The 25,869-nt window shown below is 48.7% G+C and overlaps 2 protein-coding genes across 10 annotated transcripts; one reads left to right on the top strand and one right to left on the bottom strand.

The window, feature by feature from the left end:
- Positions 1-36: 36 nt before the first annotated feature.
- M6PR (mannose-6-phosphate receptor, cation dependent) lies at positions 37-5,705 on the top strand. 3 transcript variants are annotated; one of them, XM_075110649.1, is made up of 7 exons: positions 37-251; positions 1,583-1,756; positions 1,953-2,125; positions 2,217-2,326; positions 2,535-2,665; positions 3,207-3,333; positions 3,927-5,705. In XM_075110649.1, exons 1-7 carry the CDS (start codon positions 208-210, stop codon positions 4,047-4,049), a joined length of 882 nt encoding a protein of 293 aa, XP_074966750.1. In that variant the 5' UTR covers positions 37-207; the 3' UTR covers positions 4,050-5,705. The 3 variants fall into 3 exon arrangements, with proteins under 3 accessions (XP_074966750.1, XP_074966771.1, XP_074966762.1); XM_075110670.1 differs by having other exon boundaries at positions 1,478-1,756; XM_075110661.1 differs by lacking the exon at positions 37-251 and adding an exon at positions 280-892.
- A 335-nt stretch (positions 5,706-6,040) lies between these two features.
- PHC1 (polyhomeotic homolog 1) lies at positions 6,041-25,417 on the bottom strand. 7 transcript variants are annotated; one of them, XM_075110601.1, is made up of 15 exons: positions 25,334-25,417; positions 20,914-21,070; positions 20,188-20,298; positions 18,752-18,829; positions 17,834-17,983; positions 16,711-16,866; positions 15,091-15,589; positions 14,021-14,781; positions 11,905-12,052; positions 11,588-11,796; positions 10,871-10,985; positions 10,168-10,276; positions 9,361-9,511; positions 8,518-8,749; positions 6,041-8,203 (listed from the first exon to the last, which is right to left on the bottom strand). In XM_075110601.1, the coding sequence occupies exons 2-15, from the start codon at positions 21,025-21,027 to the stop codon at positions 8,049-8,051; spliced, it is 2,988 nt and encodes a 995-aa protein (XP_074966702.1). In that variant the 5' UTR covers positions 21,028-21,070; positions 25,334-25,417; the 3' UTR covers positions 6,041-8,048. The 7 variants fall into 7 exon arrangements, with proteins under 7 accessions (XP_074966702.1, XP_074966694.1, XP_074966711.1 ...); XM_075110593.1 differs by lacking the exon at positions 25,334-25,417 and adding an exon at positions 25,186-25,260; XM_075110610.1 differs by lacking the exon at positions 25,334-25,417 and adding an exon at positions 25,168-25,191.
- Positions 25,418-25,869: the final 452 nt, after the last annotated feature.

Here is a 25,869-nt window from a genome sequence, read left to right as displayed (position 1 = left end):
CCCATTGGCGGAGAGTGCCAGTTCCGCCACGCCCTTCCTGCTTCCGGTTCAGGGCGCGGGCGAGGGAAGCCGGCCGGGACGGCGGAGGAGGCCGGTGCTGCTCTCGCCTACGGTCACTGGGCCACATATAGACAGACGCACGCACACACACGGGCTCACGGCATGGGGTACCCGTGAGCGGCCGATCGCTCTCCCGTCGGGGCGCCCATGCCCATGCCCGTGCGCGGCGGGCGGGGCCGGTCCGGCAGCAGGTGGGCGCGGCGGTGGGCGGGAGGCGGCGGGCGGGGGGAGCCGGGTGGCACCAGGGCCCCGGTGCCGCCGCGGGGATGAAACCGTGGCTCGGACGGGCGGCTCGGTCCCAGCGCTAAGCGGTGGCGGCCATCCGTCCCCGACGCTGCTAGGGGTGGTGGCCGGCCCAGGGGAGCATAAGGGCTCCGCCGCCGCAAGGGCTTGCGCTTTGGGCCGACCGCGAGCGCAGCGTTCGCAGGCGGGTTGCTCGGAGAAGCCGTGCCTGGCGGGAGGGGAGGGTTCTGCTTTCGGTCCTGTGAGAGGCGAATCACGAGTTCCTGTGCCACCCGCGAGCGCTTCCGTATTTCAGCGCGTCCGAGCTCGTCGCGTTGCGCCTGGCTCCCCTGGCGACCGGAGGGCTGTGAGCTGTCACGGGGGGCTCTGCAGGGATTGGGGGCGACCGCAGAACAGACTGGCCCTCCAGCAGGCTCCCTGTCTGGCTGCGGCCAGGTGCTTGTTAACGGTGGGTCGGCCAGTTGCCTTCCGCCAGCGTCTGGAGCCTTGCTGAAATCTGCGACGGGAGAAGCAGAGGGGAATCTGTTGCACCACTGCGGTTGGCTGGCACGGTCATTGAACGTTTCATACCTGATTTTAGCGTGAACCTGTAAGCCAAATCTTCTAGATTTCATTATTATTTTCGTTACTGTCTCTTCCGTTGGATCTTACATAGGATGTCACAGTTGCCTTCTTCCCTCGTCCCCTGTGTAAACAGAAGAAAACTGTTCTGTGAAGTTGCAGCTTAGTGTTATTAAACACTTTCAGATTCTCAGCTAAAGTACTAGAAAAATAACATAATTACAATTATTAAGATTAAGGCACTTGGAACAAGCAGAGCCTGAGTAATCACAGTGGCTCTTCCCTCCAAGCTCTTCACACGAGAGTTGCAAAGAGGATTGATTAAAGGCATGGTAAATAATTTTCTGCTGACTGGCTTCTTCAGCGCAATGCAATAACAAACAAGGGCTTATGCCTGAAACTTACTCCAGCATTCAGCCTGCTGGGCTCCGCTTTGGCTGAATCAATGCTAATTAATGTGCTCAGCAGCAAAACTTTTTGCAGTCCTGAGGCAAAATTCAGGAAAGAACCCAAATTGGCCCAGTGAATTGTCTTTGACTGTGTACGAGACTTAGATTTTGTCTCTTGGGAACTGTGGGATGTTTCTAGATTTTTGACTTCTCCTTTTCTGCAGTCAGGATGGAGGAAGTGGCCAATCATTGACTCTGTGACCCTGAAAAGTTAGTTTGCAGGGGGCTGAAGCAGCTGATCCTCTGTGTTTTCTATGGGGTGTGTCCAGGATGTCATCACCTTGCTGTACCTCTGCAATGCTGGTAGTCTTTATGGCCCTTGCTGCGAGCGTGGGGGCTGAAGAGACAAAAGAGAGGAGCTGCGATGTGATCGGTGATGAGAACAGCGAGTCGCAAATGGAAAGAGCCCTGCTGAAGAAACTAGAACCCCTGAGCCAAATGAGGTATAGTACAACACACTGCAAGCCTTGGGCTGCACCGTGCCTTAGCCCAAGGGGAAGAGATTTGGGGTCAGACTGCAGAATGGGCTTCTCTGTTAGTATGGGCTCTGACTGGCTTCCAGGTTCCCAGTGCCCCCTGCTGTGAGCCATGTTCTTTGTAATCCTATGGGCCGTCTATTCTGTCCTCTCCCTGCTGCAGGTTTAACGTGACTGTGGAGAAAAGCAAAACAGAGAACTACATCTACCATTTCAGGGTGTGCAGGGAGGTCAACAGCACCTTGCATGATTTTGGTGGCCTGGTACAAACAGATAGGTGGAATGGGAGGACCACAGTGATAGGAAGAATCAATGAAACCCAGGTCTTCAATGGAAGTAAGGTTCTACTCAATACTTTTCTTATTTGGTGCCTGCCTTTTGCCTCCTGCTCTGGATTTGCAGCCTATATTTTTTTCTCACTTGGCAGGTGACTGGATCATGCTGATTTATAAAGGAGGTGATTCATATGGCAGCCACTGCAGTGGTGAGAAGAGAAGAGCTGTGATAATGATTTCTTGCAAGCGGGGAGTTACGGCGGTGAGTGACACATGAGGGGGGAGAGAGGCAGGAGGCTGCCAGACAAACAGTTGTTAATAAGCAGAAGGGCTTTGAGGAAGCAGCAAGGTTTTTGTCTTTCCTCCAGTGTCTGGTGCCTAGCTGCACAAACAGTGGTAAAACTGTTTTCTGGTAAAGTTCAGCATGCCTGGGCATATTTTCACATGACTTAACTTTTCCCAAATTGCAGAGTTCATTCACCGTTATTTCAGAAGAGCGGGAAAAGGAGCAGGAGTGTTTCTACCTCTTTGAGATGGACAGCAGTGTGGCTTGTCCAACTGAAGATTCCCACCTCAGTGTTGGCTCCATTTTACTGATCACGTGAGTCATTGGAAGAGCTGTTCGTGTCTGGGCCATAATCTCCAGTGCCATGTAGAAACATAGCAAATGCTATACTAGACTAGATAATTGTAGTATACCTATCCACAGCCACTGTTAGATGTTACTATGCCTCAGAGCTTTTTGGACAAAAGCTCTTGCTCAAGGCACATTGCTGCTGAGCTGCTCTGTTCCCTGTAGACATCCTCCTTCATAGTTTACAGACAAATGCACTGAAACATGGAAGATGTGACTTCCTAAAATTTTACAACTGCTCTTTGTGAGAGCTGGGAATTCAGACCGGGAGCATTGACTCATCTTCTGTGTTTGTGCTTAGAGGCACTACTTCATGTGATGCTGCTGAAAGATTTTTACTAGCAGATCAATATTTTGGGGACCGTTCGTTTCTAGTCTAGTCTCTGTTTATAGCTCTGTTCTTGAGTGGTACTCAGTTATTTGCTCCAATACCAATCTGAGGCAGGTAGCTGGCTCGGAAGAGGTCTATAGGGTTTCCTCAGCTCTGACTTTTAATTCTGCCCTCCAGGTTAGCTTCACTGATTGCAATCTACATCATTGGTGGGTTCCTCTACCAGCGACTTGTAGTGGGAGCAAAGGGCATGGAGCAGTTTCCTCACTTTGCCTTCTGGCAAGATCTGGGCAATTTGGTAGCGGTGAGTGAAAATCCCTGGATATTCCCAGCCTGGCCCATGTGTTAGGACAGGAGAAAATGCCATCTGCCTTGTCTTTGTGGATTGTAGCTCTTCAGTAGTCCTACCACCAGGGTAGTGTGCCCTGAGGCAGAAGATGATGATATCTGGGGTTTTTGTGGTTGGGTTTGAGTACTCTGTTTTTTAATCCTTGCTGAGTCTGATTCTCTGCTGATACCCTGTGATCACTACCTACCAAACTAGAATGCGTGCTCATTAGTGGTTAACACATTCCAGTAGGAATGTTAAGCTGGGGACTGTGAAATATTAATGTCCGACTCCCTGAAACCCTTCCTTGGTCACCTTAGGCAGCGCCATTTATCCTCGATGCTCAACTCAGCGTGATGTTGCTGCATACTGTTAATCAGTATGCCCAGAGCTTTCAAGACTGAATAGGATGTTTATATGTTTGCTTCTCTTGTCAAGATAAGTTTTGGGGACCTGTCCCAGATAGCTTTGGGGATAGGCATAATCCCGTAGCAAAATAGAAGTCGCAGAAGCTGCTTTGCTTTGCATTGCATACAGTCTGATTCCACTGCAATATCCTATGCTTGTAGGATGGCTGTGACTTTGTCTGTCGATCTAAGCCTCGAAACGCACCAGCTGCATACCGTGGTGTGGGTGATGATCAGCTGGGTGAGGAGTCGGAAGAACGGGATGACCATTTGCTACCAATGTGATAGGCTTTCAACACTGAGTTCTTTTCTCCCCATCTCCATGGCGCGTGTTTAGCCGGGTGCCTCCCAGCCAGTTCTCCTTCTCTCACTTCTGACTTTCTTTACGCTATTTGCTTTCCCTGTCTTTGGTGTGTCAGTTCCCATGGATGCCTCTGGGTGAGAAAGCACTGGTCCCTGAAGGCATGTCTTAGGAATATAATGCTTAGGTTTTTAAAAAATGCAGCATAGCTGGGGTTGGGGGAGGAAAGTGCTGAGAGTTGAGTCGACGACAGCAAGAAAGCAATATGAGCATTCAGCACTGAGCAGGAATGGGAGATAAATTACTGATGAAAAAAGGGTCATGGATGGGTGCAGAAAGGGGAGGGAGAATGAGGCAGTAGTTTACAATAGATGAGACTGTAGGAGGGATCTTTTGTGTCTGCCCCCCCCAGGCTTTAGAGGATCTGTAAACACTGGAATTATTTTTCTTTGAATGCATTTTCAGCTTTTCTAGCTTCTGCACTGTTACGCACTGTTTCTGCCAGCATAGCCTGCACAGAGTGCTCTATGCCAGACTCCATGGAGGTGGAAGAGGCATTAGGACCTCTGCAGTCTTTTCATTTCCTAATGGCAATATGCTGAAGAGTACACACTGGCTTCTTTCAACAGTATAAAGGGACACGTGCCCTCCTCTCAGGCTGGAAAGGGGCAATGCTAAAAACTACAGGAATTAAATACAGTCTCTTGACTCTCCAGTTCTGTCAAAATATTGTTTCAGTCTTCTCAATCCTTGAGAAGCAAAAGCAAATGACATGCTGCTAAGTAAAGGGAATGTTTGCTGAATCTGACATCAAGGCAAAATGTGACAGGTAGCTGTCACTTGAGTTCTGTTACAAGCTTCCTGAAGTGACTGCCCACACAGCTCAGTCACTGTCAGCCTTGTGATTTCATGCTCTCTGAAAGTTCCTTGTTTGGCAGAGGGTTTTCCCGTGAAGTTACCCAAATTTATTTTAATAAAAAAGGATCCACAGGAGCCAAGAATGCTAACACATTAAAAACTGCGCAAGGGACTCTCATGCTTACAAGGTCAGCTTTCATAAATCACTGTCCTCTTAAGTGTGGTGCAGACCAGTCTTAAGATACTTGGCCTGTGCAGACGGTACTGGCATACTGCTGCTGGCTGGGAGTGAGACCGACCTTCTCCTGCGGCCCTGCTGAAAAGCAGGTACAGCTGAGTTGTAAGACTTAATGGGAACCTTCAGGAACTTGGCACCTTGACTCCTAATTGCTTTTTATGTGAGGGGCTAGACTCTAGGCAATCCCGTTCTGCCCTATTGTAGGCTGGCAGAGAACCCTCAGTCATGAGGGCAGATTGCAAATAAGCAAGCCACTGCTGTTAAAGGTAGAGTACAGACAAGGTTCCTGTGTATTTAATACTACCAAAGCAGTCTGAACAGTGACATTGAGGGGAAAAAGGGGTGGCCCTGCTTTCTGGCTGGGTTTAGAGTGGGTAAACAATTCCTGCTTTCTTTGACTTTTGTCATGGTCTCAATCTTTCTCATAATGTGGGAAAAATAGGAAGTCACTAAGTCTGTTACTGTTTTTCATGGTGGTGTTTAAGATAATTTTTTTTATAAAACACAACTTTCAAAAATAAAATGACCAAAAAACCCGGTGAAATGTTGTGATGATGTAACAGGAACTTTCTTTGATGCCAGAGTATCTTACTTATCCCAGGATTAAGGGTCTTCAGTGTGTGGTGCCTTGTGCCTGAACTTCTTTTGCCAGGAATGGAGCTCCTCATGCTAGTACATGTTTGTTGCTGCCACTTTTTTATCACTCCAGTTCCCTTAGGGCTTAAGAGGGAAGAGTATACACATCTTTAATAACTGAAACTTTAAAAGCTCAGGTAGCTACAGTTGGGTGAAGTTTCCTATGCCCTGTATTTCTCTTAATGTTCAGGTTGGGGGGGTGGGAGGGGAAGGGAAGCAGGGAGGTTAAAAAGCAGCCAGACCTGCAAAGCCTGAACAAGCATTTTTATTACGAACATTGAACATGAAATAAGGAAGTGAAGCCTTCCCATTTGACTGAAATAAACTCTGGTCCTCAGAAGTAGCTAGTAACATAGGCAAGCTAGCTGCCTGCCTGCCTGCCCTGCCAAGGGTCAAACTAAATAAGGTTTTTCTCACACCCAGCCTACTAAGGATAAAATGGTTTGAGGGCAGCCTTCCTCTGCTGATCCCCCAGATTAAATCGAGACCATATAGTGTTATTGAGGTGCAAGCATAGGCAGCTTCCTTTAGGCCTATTTTGATTCAAGAAGCCTTCTCTTGCAGAAACAAGGGTGTTGTTAAAGTGAGATTCAACAATACAGTTAAGCCTAGGAAGCTGCTGCCACATTTTACTCATCTTCTAAGCATTTTCCCTCATTTTTTCTAATATGGGTCAATAAAGAGCTCATTCCAAAGATCTCCATAATGCTTTCCTACCTATGCTACTAGGCCTTCTCCCTTGACACTACAGCTTTCCTGCAAGGGGTGCTTTCCACACAGAACAGTCTTGCATTTCACTCAAATATTCATGTGAAACTTCTGAAAACAGAAAAGCTAAGACAGATGGTTTATAAAATCATCTTGCTTTCAGGTATTTGGCTCTAGGGGGCACTTACTTATCTCTTCATGCTTTGTGTAATTTCTTCAGGTTTCTTGCCTGTTTTTTTGAAGCAGAGGTGCTCCGGGAAGAGCTCTGCTCAGGTTTTCACCTTTTGTAACCAGATTGCCAAACTTCAGAATACCACATTTCATCCTTTAAAAAAAAAACAACCCAAACCTGGAGGGGATGAAAGGAAGGGACTTAGCCTATAACATAATTCTACCCCTTTAAAAGGAGCAGTAGCATTAAAGGATTAGTATTCAGTTGTTGGAGGGTGTGTTTTGGTTGTTTTTTTTTTTTTAACTGAGGAAGAGAAATATTTGTTTTATAATACCAAAAAAAACCAAACCCAAGAGCCTGAGGCAGGCAATCCAATCCTGCCAGCTTAAACTTTGTCCCATAAGCTCTCCTGAGGATAATGTAGACAGACACAAAAATAATATAAACTGTTAAGATGATAAGAGAACACAAAAAAAACCAAAACCCCAGCCCATTATTTGAAAAGCCTTGGCGCTTCTGGAGACTGCTTTGGATCTGTAAGTTATGCCCCAGCACAGTGGGGAGACAAACCTAGTGCTGCAGGATTCCCTAATGTCAGACAATCCCCCTTCCCCTTCAATTTTTCCATTACCTTGTCATAAGTACTCAGGATAAATCCTCCTCTGGTTCAGAGAGGAGGATCTGGAGCAAATAGCTGCCGCAACACTTTGTCTTCAGTCTGCAGTCTCTGCAGGAGACAGTAAAGCTAACTACGCAGCTCCTATTGCCACAGGCCTTCAAGTTTGGTATGCATGCTGGAATGGCTATTAAACCCAGTTCACAAACAGCCTAGGTGGTTTTTTAGGGGTGGAACAGCAGCAGCCCCTTTTGCTCAAATTCTTGTTAGCCCACCCCATCACTTGGAATTTACTAGTTCCCCTTCCTAAATGGCCCAAGCACAGCTGCTCCCGATGTCCATGTGGGGTCAGCTCTTCCAATGCCTCAAGTTCTGGCATAGTGAGATTCAAAACTAAGATCTAGTAGACCTGCTGTAGCAAAAAGGGGCAAGGGCAGTTCCCTTTCAGAAGTCTAAGACAGAAAGAGGTCCCCTTCCTGTCTCTATGTGGTATACAGGAGAGGCATAGTCAAAATCAGGAAGAAGGAAAGATGTTTCAAGGCCCCAGGTGAGAGATTTCCTCCCCCTTGTAGCACCATAAGAGACCAAGACATGGACTTGTATATGGCAGTTTCAATCAGTTAAATTCTTTCTCATTCTTCTTGAATGCAAGACCACAGGGGACCATCCCATTCTTCCCTGCCCCAGCAGGATGCTCCAAAGCTGGCAGCTGCCCTGGGGTCAGAGCAAAAGTGAGACCTCTGGCTTCATCGCTGTTAGGTCTCCTTGAGGACATTGATCTTGGCACAGATCTTGAGAGCTGGTCCCAGCTTGATGTTCATAGCACTCATGAGGTGTTCCTCCTTCAGAAGCAACAGGGCCTGGCCATCAATTTCCTGTGACCGAAACTCCTCGGCAATCTCCTGGCACCCTGTGAAACCAAAAAACCAGTACTGAGAAACAGATGAGCCCCAGGCATTCCTCTCGTTCCCACCCTTTGGACCTCTGGCAGGTATGGAAAAAGCAAACTAAGAATCTAACCAACCTGCCTCCCCACTCTACTCCACAGGCTGCCTGAGGAGTATAACTCATCCACCTGTATGATCTACTCCAAATCGGAAACACGTACAGAAGTACAGTAAAAACATTAGGCACCACTGACACCACTTTCTTTCCAGAAAAAGAGCCAACAGATTTCCCCATGCTACTGGATCACAGTTCTGCAGGGGAGGATCTTAACTTCACCTTGCAGTGATGCAATGAACTCATACACTTCCTCCACGCTCCAACGACTGGGATTGGTGGACAGGAAGACTGGGTTGATGCCATGTAGATCTGGGGTAGGTGGGGCCATACTAGAGTTCGCCAGGTCCCTCTCTCCATGACTGGCCCTTACTGACAGGGGTCCTGGAGATGTAGGGGACAAAGCTTCATCATAGCTGGAGTTATCAGAGCCTCGACTTGAGTCTTCCTGGCCCTACAAGCCCATAGGAAAGAAAATTTAAAAAAAAAGGTGTTTTGTAAGAAATTGACAATTACTAGGTGTAAAACAAGACACAGGGAACAGCAGAAGTTGTCCCAACAGCCTGGGACAACTGTCTCAGGCTATTGGTCCAGGAGCAGCTGACACAAGAGCTCCCCAATGCCAAAAAGGGGAGACTTTACTCTTGCCTCCCTTCCTCTTCTTTTTCCCCATCCTCCCCCAGTCCATTCTTCTTCCTCATGTCAGCTCTGGAGCTCATTCAATTCTTCTATAATCTGATTCAAATCATTCATGTGGAAGAATGCTAATCAAACGGGAAAAGTGGATTGTTTTCTGCCAAGGCTGTCAGCTGCTCTCACCCACTGAGACCTCCAAGACACAAGCAGGAGTGAACACTGAGCAAACAGAACAAGCACAAATGTGAATCCACGTTTTGCAGTCGATGAGCAATTAGAACAGCTCATTGACTTCTGTAACAACTGTGTCATTGTGAACTTGGCACATCCTGTACAACTACATCCACTGTAAGAAAGCTGTACACCCACCAGTGACAACTTTTGCACTGAGATCTGCCTCAACAGAGGCAGGCAGGACTATGTCCTTACCCTGTGGCGCTTGCCCTGGATCTTTGTTCGAGCAATTTCAGAGCTGCTGCGCCGTGGTCCCCGTCGGCGCACACGAGCATAGTTAGCTTCCTGGAATTCCTTCATCTTCTTTCTCTGCAGCCGAAACTGATGGCTGCAGCTGACATTGTACCTCAAATAAGTAGAAGCAGAGCAGCAGTTAGGAAACAGCAACTATCTAAACCTACTGCTTCTCCTTGCTCCAGGTGGGGATAAAACTCTTCTTTACCATCAGTTTCTGTTCCTCCTCCTTCCAAGACTTCCCCTTGGAAGGAACCAGTCCAGACTTCTGACACAAGCAATATTTGGATACCACAGTCTTGATCTAACAGCTGAAGGGTCAATTAAGTCATTTAAGTCATTCCCCTAAGGGAAAAAAGACCCAAAACAAGCACTCTGCTACCAGCAGGAGGCAGCAATGATTAATCTTAACTTCTCCCCAGGCTTTTAGCCCAGTGCTCCGTCATGTCTTTGTCTAGTGCCAATGCAGCAGACAGCTACCAGTGCGCATTCATTTTGTCAGTCAAATGTACATTTGACTGAAGAGATTCTTTGGAGCCTGAGAACTTCCCCCTTCCCATTTAATTTTCTGAGCAAGTCAGAAATCCTGTTTACACTCAACACCACGTTCACAAATCATGTAGAGTCCTAAAGGATCTCTGTGGCCAGTGCGTCCTACCGGGGAGGATCAGATGTACTGAAATGTTGTACACTACCTGGAGAAGGGGCACTTACCTAGTTCCAGAGAATATATAGTCAGAGAAAAGGAAGATTATGTCTTGCTATTACCTTTTAGCACAAGTCATGGAACAAAACCTCTTGGAGCCACGGAACTGGGTTGCTGGGGCATACTTCCCACAGTATTCACACTTCAGCAAGTTTGCCTTCTTATCAAGCTCTAGTGGGACACAGATACACAGCAGTTAATGATCTGAACTGAAGCAGATCACACACAACAATTCCCCATTCCACTACTCCTCTTTGAGCAGACAGATTGCAAGTACTACTGAATCTTACTAAGCAGTTAGCTTGTGGAAGAAGCTGGGGAAAGAGAGGCAGAAGCTCCAGTAATTAGGAGCCCGAGATATTGAACAGAGCAGTTTATTTCTCCTTGTCAGAACTGTTTTGCTGAATAAGCAAAAATAATAGCATATCACTCATCCTACAAGGCTGTGGGGGAAGCCTCCAACACGGCACTCTCTGCTGTGTCCACACATCCTTCACAGCCTTCAGAAGCATTAGAGAGAGGTACAGTTCAGATTCTCCTGCTTACTACTGACACAAGGTGTGTTAGATGAAACAAACAACAAAAAAGTAATGTATTCTAGCACTAGAGAAAAGGAGATCCTAGGTCCATAGCTTGAGTCTCTAAGGAGTTAGCAGGAAGGCAGGAAGGGATACAAGTCCATAATGTATAAAGTTAGTAATACAATATCAGAGAGCAGAAGCTTTCCATAACACTAGCTAGGCCTCCTGGTACTGAAAAACTCACCCACAGAAGCACTGTCCCCTCCTGGAGAATTGCTGGACTGGTTTTCGCTCTGGCCAGAGGGAACCTCTCCCTGCAGTGGTTTCTCAGATTCTTTCAGCAACTGAGAACAACCCACCTGGTCAGGAAGAGAAAGAGTTGGGCCCATCAGTAAAGGAATCTGTGGCCACCATCCTCTGCAAGGTGTATGCCACTCATTCCTTATTACAGCTCAGAAGAATGCCTCTGCCTACTAAGGAAGGAGAGATGCTGAACATAGTTATTACCCTTTCCTAACTCACAGGCTTGGTGGTTCATTCAAGGATCACCAAGTACTATCTGTCTTGAATATCCTGCAATTCCATGTAACTACATTTCCCCATATTTGCTTTAACTTCACTTGCTGCTTGTTCAAAATGCAGTGCATGTTTCCCTCACTAAAAATCAGAGATAACAACCTTCTTACAATTCCTGCATAAGTTATTGCTTTGGGGAATACTGGAGAAAACAGTTACCATCACACTGTTTCACTCCTTCCAACCCATTCTCTTTAATGCCACCACTTAATACCTTGCTTCATGCAGGACACCTCCCTCCTTTCTTTTCCTCTTCACTGTCTGCGTCTTAGGCTAAAAATGCTGACTTGGAACATGGGAAAAGAAATTCCTGTCTAAAGATGGAAACCCACCACCCTCCCAAGAGAGCGCTACACCTCCTTGCCCCACAGCAGAGAGTCCTTACTGGAAAGGGCTCTGCTCCTTCCTGGATGACAAAGCCCTCAATGATGTGTGTGAGGATCTGGGGCTTGACAATGGCTTGTGGGGGTTTGGAGTCTCCCATCTGACGTGACAACATTGCCAGGTTTGGGGTGGGAGCAGAGGTGGGGTTGGCTGATGCTCCTTCACTTGAGGTGGTATTTGGGGTTGCAATGGCAGCAGGATCAGATTTATCTGGAAAGTTAACAGCACAAGGGTCAGTACCTTTGCTCCATCTACTTCACATGGAATACAAGACCAGATCATTAGCACACACAAGCAGAGCTCTCCTTTGTACCTCACCTCCAAGGCCACTCTTCTCCTCTATGTTTTTGGGGCTGTCTGTCACAGGAGAGGACCTGGCAGGCAGGACTGCAGTGACACTGGGTGATTCCTCCTTCTCCTCCTCTGACTCTGCCTTGCGCTTAACTGCTAAGGTCTGAGACTTGCCCTGCATGAATAAAGAGGAACACGTAAGCAGAAAAGCTCCAAAGCAAAGAACAAACCAGGTTGAAGGCAAAAGGAAGACACCTCCTGCTCCATCATACTTCATCTCCAGCCTGGTTCCTTCTGAAAATACCTCTAGCTTCCTCACAGTACATACCTCTACCTAGGAAAATTTGCCTAGCAGGGAGCAAAACTTCATGTATTAACAGGAATAGGGCCATTGATATAATTGCCATTGATATAATACAGAGCTTAGAATCAGTCTCAGCAACTGGCTACAGATATCTGAGCCAGAAAAATGCTGTTGTCCCAGGGAGTTAGGCAGGCCCTAGCTGGACAATTCAGGGCAGTGTGGACAAGGCATGTAGAACACGAGCCATCTTTGGTTTTCTCTGCATAGCCTGTTGCTGGGGTATCCTCCGAGGCCTAGAGTCAGTGGCTGGTATCACACACCAAAGGGTCTCTGACCTGAAGGTTATCCACATTTATTGAGGAGAGGGCAGTTTAGTCTTCATGGCCTACTCAACTCTCCTCTCTCTCCTGAGAGAGACAAAGAGGCCAGTTATTGTTTGTATTCAGTTTATGTGGCAAGGTTTTGGTAGTGTGAGGGGCTGCAGAGGTGACTTCTGTGAGAAGACACCGTAAGCTGCCCCCATGTCCAACAGAGCCAGTTTCAGCCAGCTCCAAGACAGACCCACTGCTGGCCAAAGCTGAGTCCATCAGTGACAGTGGTAGCACTTCTGTGATAACATGTTCTAAAAAGGGTAAAAAATCCTGCACAACAAGAGCTGAGAGAGAAGAGTGATAACATGTGAGAAAACAGCCCTGCAGACACCAAGGTCAGTGAGGAAGGAGGGGGAGGACATGCTGCAGGTGCTGGAGCAGAGATTCCCCTGCAGCCCATGGTAAAGACCATGGTGAGGCAGGCTGTCCCCCTGCAGCCCATGGAGGTCAGCAGTGGAGCAGACATCCACCTCCAGCCTGTGGAAGACCCCACACCAGAGCAGGCAGATGCACCCTGAAGGAAGCTATGACTCTGAAGAGAGCCAGACCACACTGGAGCAGAGTCCTGGCAGGACCTGTGACCCTGCAGAGAGAAGCCCACACTAGAGCAGGTTTTCTGGCAGGACTTATGACCCCGTGGGGGACCCACACTGGAGCAGTCTGTTCCTGAAGGACTGCACCCTATGGAAAGGACCCACACCAGAGCAGTTCATGAAGAACTGCAGCCCATGGGAAGGACCCACACTGGAGAAGTTCATGAAGGACTGTATCCCATGGGAGAGATCCCACACTGCAGCAAGTAAAAAGCCTGAGGAGGAAGGAGCAGCAGAGACAAAATATTATGAACTGACCACAGCACCCATTTCCCACCCTCCTGCACCACTCAGGGGGAGGAGGTAGAAGAGTTGGGAGTGAAGTTGAGCCTGTAAAGAAGGGTGACAGGACATGTTTTTTAGATTTGTTCCTATTTCTCATTATCCTACTATAATTAATTGGCAATAAACTAATTTCCCTAAATTGAGTTTGTTTTGCTTGTGATGGTAATTGGTAAGTGATCTCCCTGTTCTTATCTTGACCCACAAGATTTTTGTTGTATTTTTCTCCCCATCCTGTTGTGAAGGGGGAATGATAGAGCAGCTTGGTGGTCACCCAACAGTCAGCCAAGGTCAACCCACCACATTGCTAAGTGAGATAATTAGTATGTGACTGCCCATTTGGGGCAGCATCTGAGTCTCATCTATTTATTCCATGCAAGCCTTTGAATGATAATGTGGAAGATAAATGCTTGTAGTCAGTAACCCCAAGGTTTGAACTGGGATTAGTGTTTTCAAGAGGAAAAAGTCTCCACATCCCTTTACCCAAACCCCTTACCCTTGCCATCCCACTGACCTGGGCCTGGACTGCGATTGGTGTCCTAGGAATGAACAAAGAGAATCCATATGCTATTCTTCTCAATGGTATCACTTACTGGCAACTGGACAGACTGCATGTAGAATGCTGCTGGCATCTGAGCCACAGCTGGAGAGGAGGCTGGGCTCTTCACCATGTGGGCTGTGCCTTGAACTTGTGCCAAATTCACCCCTGTGGTGAGAGGAGGAGCTTCCTGTGAGGATGCTGGAGCTGAAGATGATGATGGGGAAGCAGCATGGGCTTGGGAAACAGGCTGGACCACGGCTGGCATTCCCCGGGATGTTGGCACTGCTGCAGCAATCTGAGCCAAACCCAGTGCTTGGGCTTGGCCTGAGCCCTGCTGCCGAGTGCCCACCACCTGCACTGGGATGTGTGGTGGAGGCTGCTGTGTTGCTGACATTTTGGCAGGCCCAAGCTGAGGTGGTTTGATGGGGGTGACCAGAGATTTTGACTGAATTGGAACAGGTGACTTGGTGGCTGGCTGGCAAGGACTGTCCTGCTGGAGCTGCATAGGCTGTGGCTGGGACTGCAACATAGGTTGCACCACAAGGGTCTGAGCCTGCTGCTGGTTTTGAGATGGAGCCTGCTGCTGCAGAGGTTGAGCCTGCTGCTGCTGTTGGGTTAGAGATGGTGCTTGCTGCTGTTGCTGCTGTTGGGCCAGCTGAAGATGGGTGGCTGTGTGGAGGAGCTGGGACTGGCGGTGCTGGAACTGCTGCTGGTGATGAATGGCGATCTGCTGCTGGATCACCACCTGCTTCTGCAGGTGGATCTGCTGCTGCTGCTGGATCAGCGAGTGTGGCTGGATCTGTGTATATGTGGCTATAAAAACACGGAGTGGGAAAAGAGAAGAGCACAAAAGTTAGCAACAGTGCAGCTGGGAAGAACAAAAAGAGGCAGGCACTGGTTTGAGTTATTAAGCTCCAAATTGACTGACAGATTACTGACAGATGACATGAGGACAAAAAAATCAAGTTGTCTTGCTCATAGAGAGGGATAACCCCTAGAGACAAGCCTCCAGGAGCCCAGAGGCTGGGAGACATGTTGAAAAACCTCTCACCACTGGGCTTTCAAGTAGCATTCTTGTGAAAGCCCAGTGGGCTCAAAAAGAAGGAACAGGTCTGCCCTTACCTGAGCTGATCAATGTCTGGCTGGGCGCTGGTGTAGCGGTCCTGGTCAGGTTCATGCCCACAGTTTGCTGTCCACCGCTGTCTGTTTCACCCTTCTTTGTAGCCGCATTCTCTGTCTCTGTCTGGCTTCCCTGGCTGACAGTCACGGCCTGGGCAGCTGCTACCGGTAACGGCTGAACCACCCCTGTGCCTTTCCTTTGGCAACTGCCAGCGGCACCTGCCGAGGAGGCCTGGCTCAATCCCGTTGAGGTTTGGCTCCCACCACTTGCCACCACACCCCCAGAGACGCCATTGTTGCCTGCTGCGCCCTGGCTCAAGTTGAGGGACTGGCCTGCGCTGCCAGAGGAGGCCTGAGCCACTGCCAAGGTCTGACCCGTGCTGGTGGCCTGTGGTAAGCCTGAAGCCTGGGAGCTTCCTGGCAGAGCTGCCTTCTGAGCAGAGCCTTGGAGCTGAGCGTTAGTGGCCGAGGTCTGCTGGCTCCTCACAGCCAAATTCTGCACCTACAAACACATATACAAAACAGAATCCATTTGCTTTACGTATGTTACTTACTAGAATTTTGGCAGAGAACACATAAGCCACACACTCTCGTGGGATGCAGGCTAAACTGATGCCTCAAATCTCACATGGGGAGCTGGCCAACACTGCAGGGCAAAGCTCAGGCATGGCCCTCCCCAGGAAACACATTATCCTGAACTGCCTCCTGCCCCATATCTGATGGAAGTTAAAGATCTCGTGGCACTTTCTGAAGAGCATGTGAGGATACTGCCATTCTCTGAGGCATGGGACAGCCTTCAGACCTGCCTGCCATACCTTTGCATTGGTAGGACCCATTTTAGCATGGCTCTAAAAGCGCTGAGATACCCCTTTAAAGACCAGTTATTCCTTTCCAATTTTTGTGCCACCTGCCTCCTCCCCCTGTGCAGGACTTTCCACTCAGCAGGCCCATAGATCTACTCATGGCCTGCAGCTCTTCTGATTTCACCAGTTTCTCTCATTTTGGTGCTCCCATCTCTATATTTACTCCTCCTTCAAATGCAGTGTTATCTTCAAGTTTGATCATGGCTGACCTTCCCTCAGAGAAAGTGCTCCAGACAAGAATAATACAAAGTAACTGGAAATCCCAAGAATGTCTGGGATAGGACAAGAAAAACAGGAAGCCATGGCAGCTCCCTGACCTGGAGAATTACTTATAGATGAATGCAGGAGCTAAGACCTTTTGGCCTCTTCAGTCTTTGGCATCCTTACAACAACAAGCCAACTGGGTCAAGGAATACTACTGCTGGCAAAGAATCTTGATTACGGAGTGACTGAAAACTGGACATAGAGCTCAACAATTCTTTTCACACAAGGACAATCGAGAAACTCTGAAGACAGGATTGATCCAACTTGTGGCTTACCCTAGAAATTTTAAGCAGAAACAAATCCCATCTCTGGAGGCAAAAAGCAAACCTGAAAAAATGGTGGCAAGAGAGAACAGAATCTCCTGCCTGCACAGGGACACAGGTTGGGGATGAAATAGAGCTAATCTGCTATACAGAGATGGCCAGAGACAAAGACCAGAGTGTGGGGTGACGGAGAGCGGGGGAAGGGGAAGACTCTGGGAGGGGTTATCACTGACCTGATCTGTGTCTGCATGGACCCCAGGAGACTGAGTGGGTGGTACCTCCTGCTGGACAGCGGCCACAGCCCCGTTGGGCATCAGGATGAGTTGGGAGGCAAGAGGCACATTGCGGCCCAAGGTCCGGTTTACCTGCAACAGGTTCCCCAGCTGTGGCTGTTGAGGGAGGGTCAGGTGATGTGGAATGAAAGGAACGGGGGGGAAGAGAGAAAGACAGACAGCGAACCACAAGCAAACAGATTACAAAGCAACACTGGGCTGCAATGTCACACATTGCAAAACCCCCAACCTTCCCTGCACTGTAACACTGAACATAATCCTCAGGAACAGGAAACTGGGAAGAGTTTCCTTATGGAAACACCACTCTTCTATCAAACATGGGCCTGGGCCAACTCCCAGACTGCCCAAGGCTGCCTAAAAGACTGGGGTATCATTGAATTTTCAGATGTATATCCAGGACTGGTTAAGAACAGTGATAAATGACATACGTCCAAGACCACATTTGCTTGAAAAGAAAGGGATTACAATCTGTATCTAAAGTCAAGTAAGACACAGAAAATTTTTTTCAAGTAGGTAGCCAAACCCCAGACTAACTATGTAGTCAAGCCTAATGTTTTCTATTTAGCAGCACTTCAAAGTGATTAAAAGGATGACATATTTGTTCATGGTGATTTATGTTTCTAGTCTTACTCAAATTCTGACTTACATCCCTGAGCTCAGCAGTGGTAAAAGAGTAATTTACCATATATCTGTTCCAGCACTGAACGAGAAGAGTAGCTTTATTTCTGTGAGCTATATTCAAGTCTAGGACATATATTTCACATTTATACTCTAGTGAGAAGTGCCATGGGATCTTTAACATCTATGCAGATCAGAGGCAAACATGGCTCTTAATCTCACCTAAGCCACACAATAAAAAGCTCATCTACCCTCAGAAGCTGAGCCCAGAGTCCAAATTGTGGTTTCAGGGACAAGAGCTTCCCCATCTTAATTTAAAATACAGTGCATTGTTCTTAAAGATACAGTTAGCCCAAAGGTGTTGGTAATCCCAGGCAGTGAAACACTGAAGTGGCTAGGAAGTAGAGTTCATGGTAAGGACACGTTTTGCATACACATCTCTTACCCGGAGATACATCTGGGCCTGTGACTGGTTGAGAGGCGGTGAGGTGGTATTTCCAAGGAGTACAGACTGCGTCAAGGTTGTGGCGCTGGGGGAGCTCACGCTCTGTGACCGACTGATCAGCTGAGCAGCTGATGTGGTGGCTAGGTTGATCTTAAAACAAAGAAAAGCCCCAAAACATATATGTAGAAACAGAGGCAAAGAAATACATACAAATTCACTTATTGGGGTACAGCCAGAACAGACTTTTACAGTTTTTTCCTGTATCCCACAGGGGACCAAGAAGAAAAAAGTTCTTGTCTTAGAGGCTACACAATCTAAACTAGCCAAAGCCCCAGATGCTAACCTGATTTGTACGCTGAGCCTGAGCATCACTGTCAGCATGCAGCTGCAGTAAGAGATCCAAAAGAAATACATAATTTTCTTCAGCCTCCCAAATAAAGGAAAAAAACACACAAAATAATCTCTACCCTACCAACTCTTCTACTCTCTGAACAAATCCCAGTTTCTCAATACTCACTACAAAACCAGACTTCCTCTCATTCAACAAACTACTACTCTGCCCAAGAGAAAAAAGAGCATTCCCTTTCAAGCTGCTCATGACTCTTTCTCCTTCTTAGAAGTCCTGATCTTTTTCTAATCAATGACAACATACCTCCAAAGCCTCAGCAAAGAGACATCAGTGTCTATCTTTCCAGGTAAGAGGCCTCTCCCATTCAGAAGCCTTCCCTGGTCTCCTCAACCCCCGCCAATAATGACAGCGCCTAAATCCTCAAAGTTGGCTGCATCTTATGGATTCCCAGCATTCTTAGAAGCTGTGTTTCCCTGGCTGACTGCCTTCCTAAAAGACGAAGAGGAGAAATAACAAGGCAGAGGGTGGAAGGGGGGTGTTGATGTGTATGTGAGGGAGCATTTACTTACAGAGGCCTGGGTGGTTGTGGTCTGTTGCGCGGTGCTGGTGTTGGGGGAACTGGCCTGTCTACTGGCTGCAATTGTAGCCTACAAAAGAAATTGACAGGGAAATGAGTACCTGGAACAAACTTTTCAATCCAGCCCAAATATTTGGCTTTGCCAGAACACCTAGTTCCATCATCATCATCTTTTCCCATTCCTGAGAACAGGAGCACAATCTAACCACAAGAAATCTCTGCCATGCCCTACAAATCAGGTGCAACAACTCAGCAAGGTACCTCCTCTTCCCCAACCAGTTCAGTCCTATACACTACCCAAGGCAGGAGACAACAGACCCTTACGGCGCATGACCTCCAGTCCTTCCACCCGTGGGTACATACCCTACTGTTGCCCCAGCTTGTCATGCTACACACTGCAACCCTCACCCTGATGCTGCGACCCACTGTTAACACCCAGACATTCCCCGCAATATTAGCAATCTGCCGGGCTAGTTAGGCAGTTCAGTAACAATGCAATGATAGCACTCCAAGTAATAAATTTCAGATTACAGCACATACAGTTCATGGAGGAATGTGGATATTGTTAGATTTTTTTCCACCCCCTCTATGATCCCATGGGAATTCCACTGTACAAGTTCAGTTAGTTTTATAACTAAGATTTGTGCAAAACTGGTGAGAGGATTCTATTCCCTCTATGCTATTGCACGTAGGGATTTTAAGAACAACTAAATCTTCGACTAACAGCCAAGGAGCGCAGCTACTGATGGGAGATATTGTTACACAGATAGAATTGTATTCACATCACACATAATCTGTCTTCAGCTGATGATAGAGTCTGGTAGGTGAGCAAAGTTGCTAAAGAAAAAAAATTATTCAACAATTATGCATCATAAAATATCTCAGTTTGTATAAAAATATCTCAATTAAAGAAACACCCTCCTGGCTGGACAAGATCTACCCCAGATTCCTCTTGCTAATAACTGGTGAATAAAACATGGGCTACTAAGTTTCAAGACAGAAAATTCATAGGATAACCACCTGAAATTTCATGCACACAAGACCATGTTTATTCTCAGAGAAGTAACAATCCATTGTTTACTTTAATATAGTTAATTTACTGTAATCAGTTAACTACTGATTTAACCACCCATCTTTTATTTAAAGAAGGTGCAGGGGCTAGTCATAGACCTCTGAAGTGCAAGTTTCCTGATGGGGATGCCGAATTTTATCTTCCCCTGCTTTGTACCTGAAAACCAAATGTATCTTTGCATCAGGCTTCCAGTTAACTAGTGGTTTGTATTAGCTTTAAACAATGTGTTTAGGGACTTATTGTCTCATCATGGATCACAATGACCTCAGCGCACAAGTCACTGCATAAAGAGAAAATCTCTGGATCTTCCCCAGAGAACAATCCAATTCCTCTCCTTCTGCCCCTTGGCAGCTCACCTGCTGGACAGCAGCCAGGCTGTGAAGCTGGGCACTGTTAAGCTGCTGCTGGAGCATAAACTGATGAAAGTACTGGGCTGCATTAGGCTGTCTCTGGAGTGCCTGCAGGGCCTAGAGAAAGAGGAAAACCCAATTGTAAAAAAAAAAGCATGTCCTTGAAATGTGATTAGAGAGAGCAATGAAGAAATAAATAACAGCCATGAGACCTTCCCTAGACCCCATGAAAAAGGCAGATCAGCACATCAGAATACATAGTACAGCTACAAATCTGGTAACAGACTGAATCACAGGTGTATTCCAGGACAACAGGATGCACACTTCCATGACTTTAATAAATTCCAGGAATTTGGGGATGTGCGTGCTCAAGCAGGTAGACAAGTGTTCCAGTATAGTATATTATATGGAGGATATACACTATATAGAGGAACTGTGACGATAAACTGAATGACTTGCTCTAGAACAGTAGGCTAAAAATCAATCTGTTGGACCATAGTAAGGATTAAATCTAAGGCTGGACACTGGAGGATTAACCTCTAAAACATGAGGCACAGCATCAGGCTACAGGAACTAAACATCAGGCCTAGCACAAGAATTTTTAAATCTGAAAACATGACAGTCCTTCGAGCATGTTCCACCTTGACACACAACTCCTCAGAGGAACACAAAAGGGTTCACAACCACCTTCCACTGAGGCACATGCCATTCCAGAACACAACCATGTCTCACCTGTACTGCCTGTCGCTCATAGAGAGACATCTGTGATATCTGAGGACGGGTGCTTCCTCCAGAACTGGAGCTCCCGCTGGTAGAGCTGGAGTTCTGCTCGCTTTCGGTCTCCATGGTGACAGGATCCCAGGAGCTCGGGCTGAGATGGACTCCAGATCTACATCAAGAGAGTCAGAAACTAAAGTCAGGCTAGAGAAAGAACCAAACCATATTTCACTGCACTACACAGCTCTTTCACAGGAATATCCCAGTACGAGGCTCCTTGAACAGCTTTGCTACATCACAGGTGACCAGCGATGCCGGGGTTCTGAAATCACCCAGAAATTATACCCACAGTTTAAATATTTTATTACCACAGTCAGAAACGTAACACACACATTCTTATATTTTTATTGCCATGCTTCAGTTGGAAGCTACAGCATTATGAACTCTTAAAAAGGCAGCAGAGCGAAGGAGCAGCTGCAGCTTATTCCGACAATCATTTTGTTATAGACCTGATCACCTCTCCTTCAAGAGAGGCTAGTGAACTGAGGCAAACTGTACTGTGCTTCCAGTCACCCGCTGGCTGCACTTTGGCAACTTTGGATCCTCTCTTCCTCCAGTCCCACAAGAGTAATACTTATCCCACAACTCTGCTGCCCTACTGCAGATACACCAACTTGATCCCTCCTTCTCCCAGTTTAGCCTCCAGCCTTCAACTTTCTTTCTTTCTCGGATCACATGGACTTTCCAGCCAACAACTTGTTGTTCCTGACAGATCATAACTTGAATATTAGACTGGAAGGTGGTAGCTGCGGTGGCAAGTTGCTTTCACAAGGAACAGAGTCAGAAGCAGAGTGGATGGATGAAGGGTTCACTGGCAGCACTTGCGAGGGGAAAGCTGCTAAAGAGGTCATGCAGAGCCAGAGAGATATTCCAGCAGCAGAAAGATGAGTTGCAGTGAGCCGCAGGACTGAGTAAGGACTGGAGAAGGCTTTCACCAGCCAAGAGGAAGAGAAGCAAGACTGAAGAGAGTGCTTAGCAGAAGAGTAACACATTGGGATAATCAGGGAGTTTCCTGCAGCAAGAAATATGGGCTACACAGGGAGTACAGTTGGAGGGTTAGAGACAGGATTTCATTTTAAAAAAAAAAAAAAAGGACTTTTTACAAGGATTTAGAATTATTTCCATGTCAGATTTAAAAAAAAAAAAGCTTCTGTCTCAATAGCTCTGACAGCCTGTTTTTGTTTCCAAAACACCAGCTGGCTCCTCCGCAACTTATCTGAGAGACCTCTAGGCTTCCAGGATCCCACAGCACCAGCATAGACCCTATATCTAGACGTTTTCAAATCCAGAGATTTCAAGTTTCACAGCGTTCACGAAACACGACTTGTTCCAGGTGCATAAACAAACAGACCAGCAGAGCAGAAAAGGAGGCGCAACAATAGTCTCAACCAGACAACTTGTTAAATTCTGGAATGGTGTTAAGGGCAGCAAATGACTTTAAAGTAGGGCAACAGCACTAACACTGCAGAGTATGGCTGTCTAAAGCAAGGAACTGCTGCTCCAAATGTGCTCCTCAAAATCTGGAAAATTCTGTCATTGACAAGCGGATAACTGCTACTCCAGTCCTGTCTTCCCCAAGCATCTTCACTTCTGCCCTCAAGTCCTGCCCCGGCATCTCCCTGCAAATCCAACACTGGCTTCCTGCACTGCTTCAGCAGTGGCCATCGGTTAATTCTGCCCTGCAGCCATCATCTCCTCAACTGAGAGGCACCCCCTCCTAACTCGCCACTACTCTCTTCAGGCACCACTCTATTACAGCTAGAAACAGTTGGTCAATAAGCCTATCCAGAATATAAAAGCTCTGGAGAAGACAACTGCCTTAAAGATCTTCCCCAAGGGCCAGCACTACAAAAATTAAATGAAGCCTGAAAATAAATAAATTGAGAAGGGAGAGAATACAGACTTTCTAAAAGAAAAAAAAAACTGTGGTAGATAAATGAAGCACTTGGAATGGGGTTAAAACGCAAGTTGGAGTGAAGCTACACAGGTTACACCAGGTTATCTAGTAGCTCAGCTAGGGTTAGGAAACAATTTCTGTTCCCTTGCCCACTCTCAACCTCCCCATGCAGGTTCCTCCCAAGCATTTCCTTCACTTCAGGTGCTCACTAGATCAATCTGGTAACTTTGCAGAAAAAGCTACCCTAAACATCATTTTTCTGTCAGATCAGTGAGTTGGATTAGCTCACTTGTGATGCCACGAGTGCCAGTGAGAGAGAAAAGAAGGTAACTGAGGTTCCCCTTAGCTGAAGCACATACCCTTACCCTCAACAGCTGTACAAGGAGAAGAAACCTGCCTTCTGACTTGGTGCTCTGCTCCACCTATCAGTAGTAGTAGTAGTTTCCTCAGTAAAAAGCACTACTGATTCTTCATATTTCCAGCATTTTTGAGAGCCCCACATTGATGCAGCTCTTCTTAAAATCAGGTCCTAGCACAAAGAGAATCCTACTGAAACACCTCTGGAATGAGAGGCATCAAAAAACTTTGGTCTCTGTGTAGGCAGAAAGCCTTTTGGGGCATGGATAGAGAAGCATACTCTACCTTTGCAGAAGGGTGGTAAGAATTTTAAGTCACTCACAGCAAGCAGGGTTATCCAGCAAAACCCTTTCCAAACACAAAAGTGCAAAGGCAGAGTATTTCCCCAGGCAAGTTCATCTAAGGATGCAGCCCCATGTTAGTGTAATCCGATCCAAACACGGGCTATTCCCACACAAAATAGCACGGACTACACCCTCTACCGTCCTCCAAGGGCATCTTCCAGTGCCCTCCTCTTATAAAAATCTAGTGATCACCAGGGCTATCAGATCACTTGACGCAGGTAGCTCCTCCATGAGATGGATAACCTACTAAAAATTATTAAACCATGGGTTTTCCAAAAGATTGAGTTAACCAACTCACCTTGCAAACTTTATCAGTAGTTCCCAAGAAAACAAACAAACCAACCCAGAACAGAGTAACAATGTGTCCACTACTGGAGATTAATTTTGAACAACATCTAGAACTGCACCCCTAAGAGGCAGACATGGGAGGATACAACGGACTACGAAGACCATGGCAAGGAATGACATGCAGCAGAAAGGAAGGGAAGGAGAAGGGAGAAAACAAGCTCAAAGAGCAGTAGAAGAATGAGAACACGGGCCAGTCCAGACTGCTTATCTCGGCCCACACCAAGAACACCACAGGTGGCCCATCTACAAGTTCCTGACCTTTCTCAGACGCAAGAGCAGAGGAGTCAGGCCAAACATCTGCTCTAGTCACTGAACACTAGGTAGGACACAGAAAAGTTTTAGTTGCTCACCCCATCCGCTCCCTCTGGCACGTGACTGCTGGCTGCAGAACATTTTCTAACCTTATAACTGGTTTTGTCGCTTCATCCTTGAGAAGTTTGCAAACAAGACCTGCACGGGTTTGCCCATAGGTTTTGGGGAGAAAAATGAACAAGCAGGACTGCAGTGCACACCCTGCTCTGCTCCTGTAGTTTTCTACAGCACAGTCGCCGAGCTACGCAAGCAAAGGCATGAAACCGCCGGGATGCGTTAACGCTGCCGGGCGATGATGCTCTGGAAGCAGCCGTAGGTGCGACTCCCGAGCACCGTGGGGCCCGGCACCACCTGTCCCCCGCACCGGGGTGCCCGCCCAGCCACCCGCCAAGCCCCGGCCGGCCGGCGGGGCCGCGGGAGCGGGGCGGGGGGCGGCGGCGGGGGGCAGTAGCCCCCGCGAGCCGCCGGCAACTCCGGCAGCAAAGTTAATCCGAGGGAAACCCCGCAGGCGCCCCGCCCGCCCCCCACACGTATGTGCCCCGCCGGCAGCCCCGTCGCGCGCGGCGGGAGGCGGGGGGCGCCACAGGACGCCGGGGCCGCCGCAGGACACCCGCCGCGGGGAGCTGAAGAAAGGCGCGTTTAACGCCCGGCCACCGGCGGGGGGAGCGGCGGCGGCGGCTGCCCGGGAGGCGGGAGCGGGGCTGCGAGAGGGAGCTGTTCCCGGCCGCCGATCCCGGGGCCGGGCCGGGCAGACAATGGCTCCGCCGTCGCTGTCAACTTCCAGCCTGCCTCAGTCCCGGGGAACTCTCCCCGCCGCGGCCGCCCGCGCCCAGGGCCCGGCCTCACCTGCAGCCGCCGTGGCGCGGCACTGCCCCGCTCCGCTCCCGCAGCAGCACCAGCGGCGGCGGCGCCCCCCAGCCCGCCAAGAACCCCCACGCCCGCCCCACGGACCCGCGCTGCCGGCGTTACCGGAGCCCCCGGGCCGCCGCCGCCGCCTGACACGCCCCCCGCGCGCGGGCTGCCAGGCCGGGCCCCGGCCGGGCGGGGCGGGACGGGGCGGGGCGGGGCGGTGCCAGGGGGCCCCGGTGTTGGGGGAGGGCGGGGCCGGGGGCGTTACCTCGCGGCGGCTGCCGGCGGGCCGGGCCCGGCCTCGGCCTCGCGGGGCTGCCCCGGGGGGCGTGGGAGGAGTCCTGGTGTGTCCGCTCGGGGGAGGGACGGCGGGGGCGGGGCCCACACGCGCGCTCCGCGCCCCAGCCGGTTCCGCCCCCCCTTTTTTTCCTTTTTTTTTTTTTTTAAATCTTGGCCTTTGGGGCTCCCCGCCACTCCGTCACTTCCTTCCTCGAGGCGCTTCCGGGCACGTGACTCCCTTCCCCGGGCGCCGCTTGCCGTTGCCTTGGTGACGGCGGCCGAGGAACGGCGGGAACGGCGGGGCAGGGGCGGAGCCTGGTCCCTCGGTGGCGGCCCCTGCCGGGGCTGCGGGGAGGGACCAAGGCGCTGAGGCGTGACAAGCGCCGCAGGCCGGCGCAGGGTCCGTCCCGCCTTCGGAGCCAGTGCTGGGACGCGCTCTGCCGCTGGCCCTTCGGGGGCCCGTTAACCTTGTTAGACGTTATATGTAGGGTGTAAAATGTTTGCCTTGGAACCTGGAGCAAGCTT

Source organism: Phalacrocorax aristotelis, chromosome 1, assembly GCF_949628215.1.
Source record: "Phalacrocorax aristotelis chromosome 1, bGulAri2.1, whole genome shotgun sequence".
In the NCBI taxonomy this organism is placed as follows: domain Eukaryota; kingdom Metazoa; phylum Chordata; class Aves; order Suliformes; family Phalacrocoracidae; genus Phalacrocorax; species Phalacrocorax aristotelis.
The sequence above is the reverse complement of the archived record's forward strand: the minus strand, read 5'-3'. Positions and strand labels throughout refer to the sequence as shown.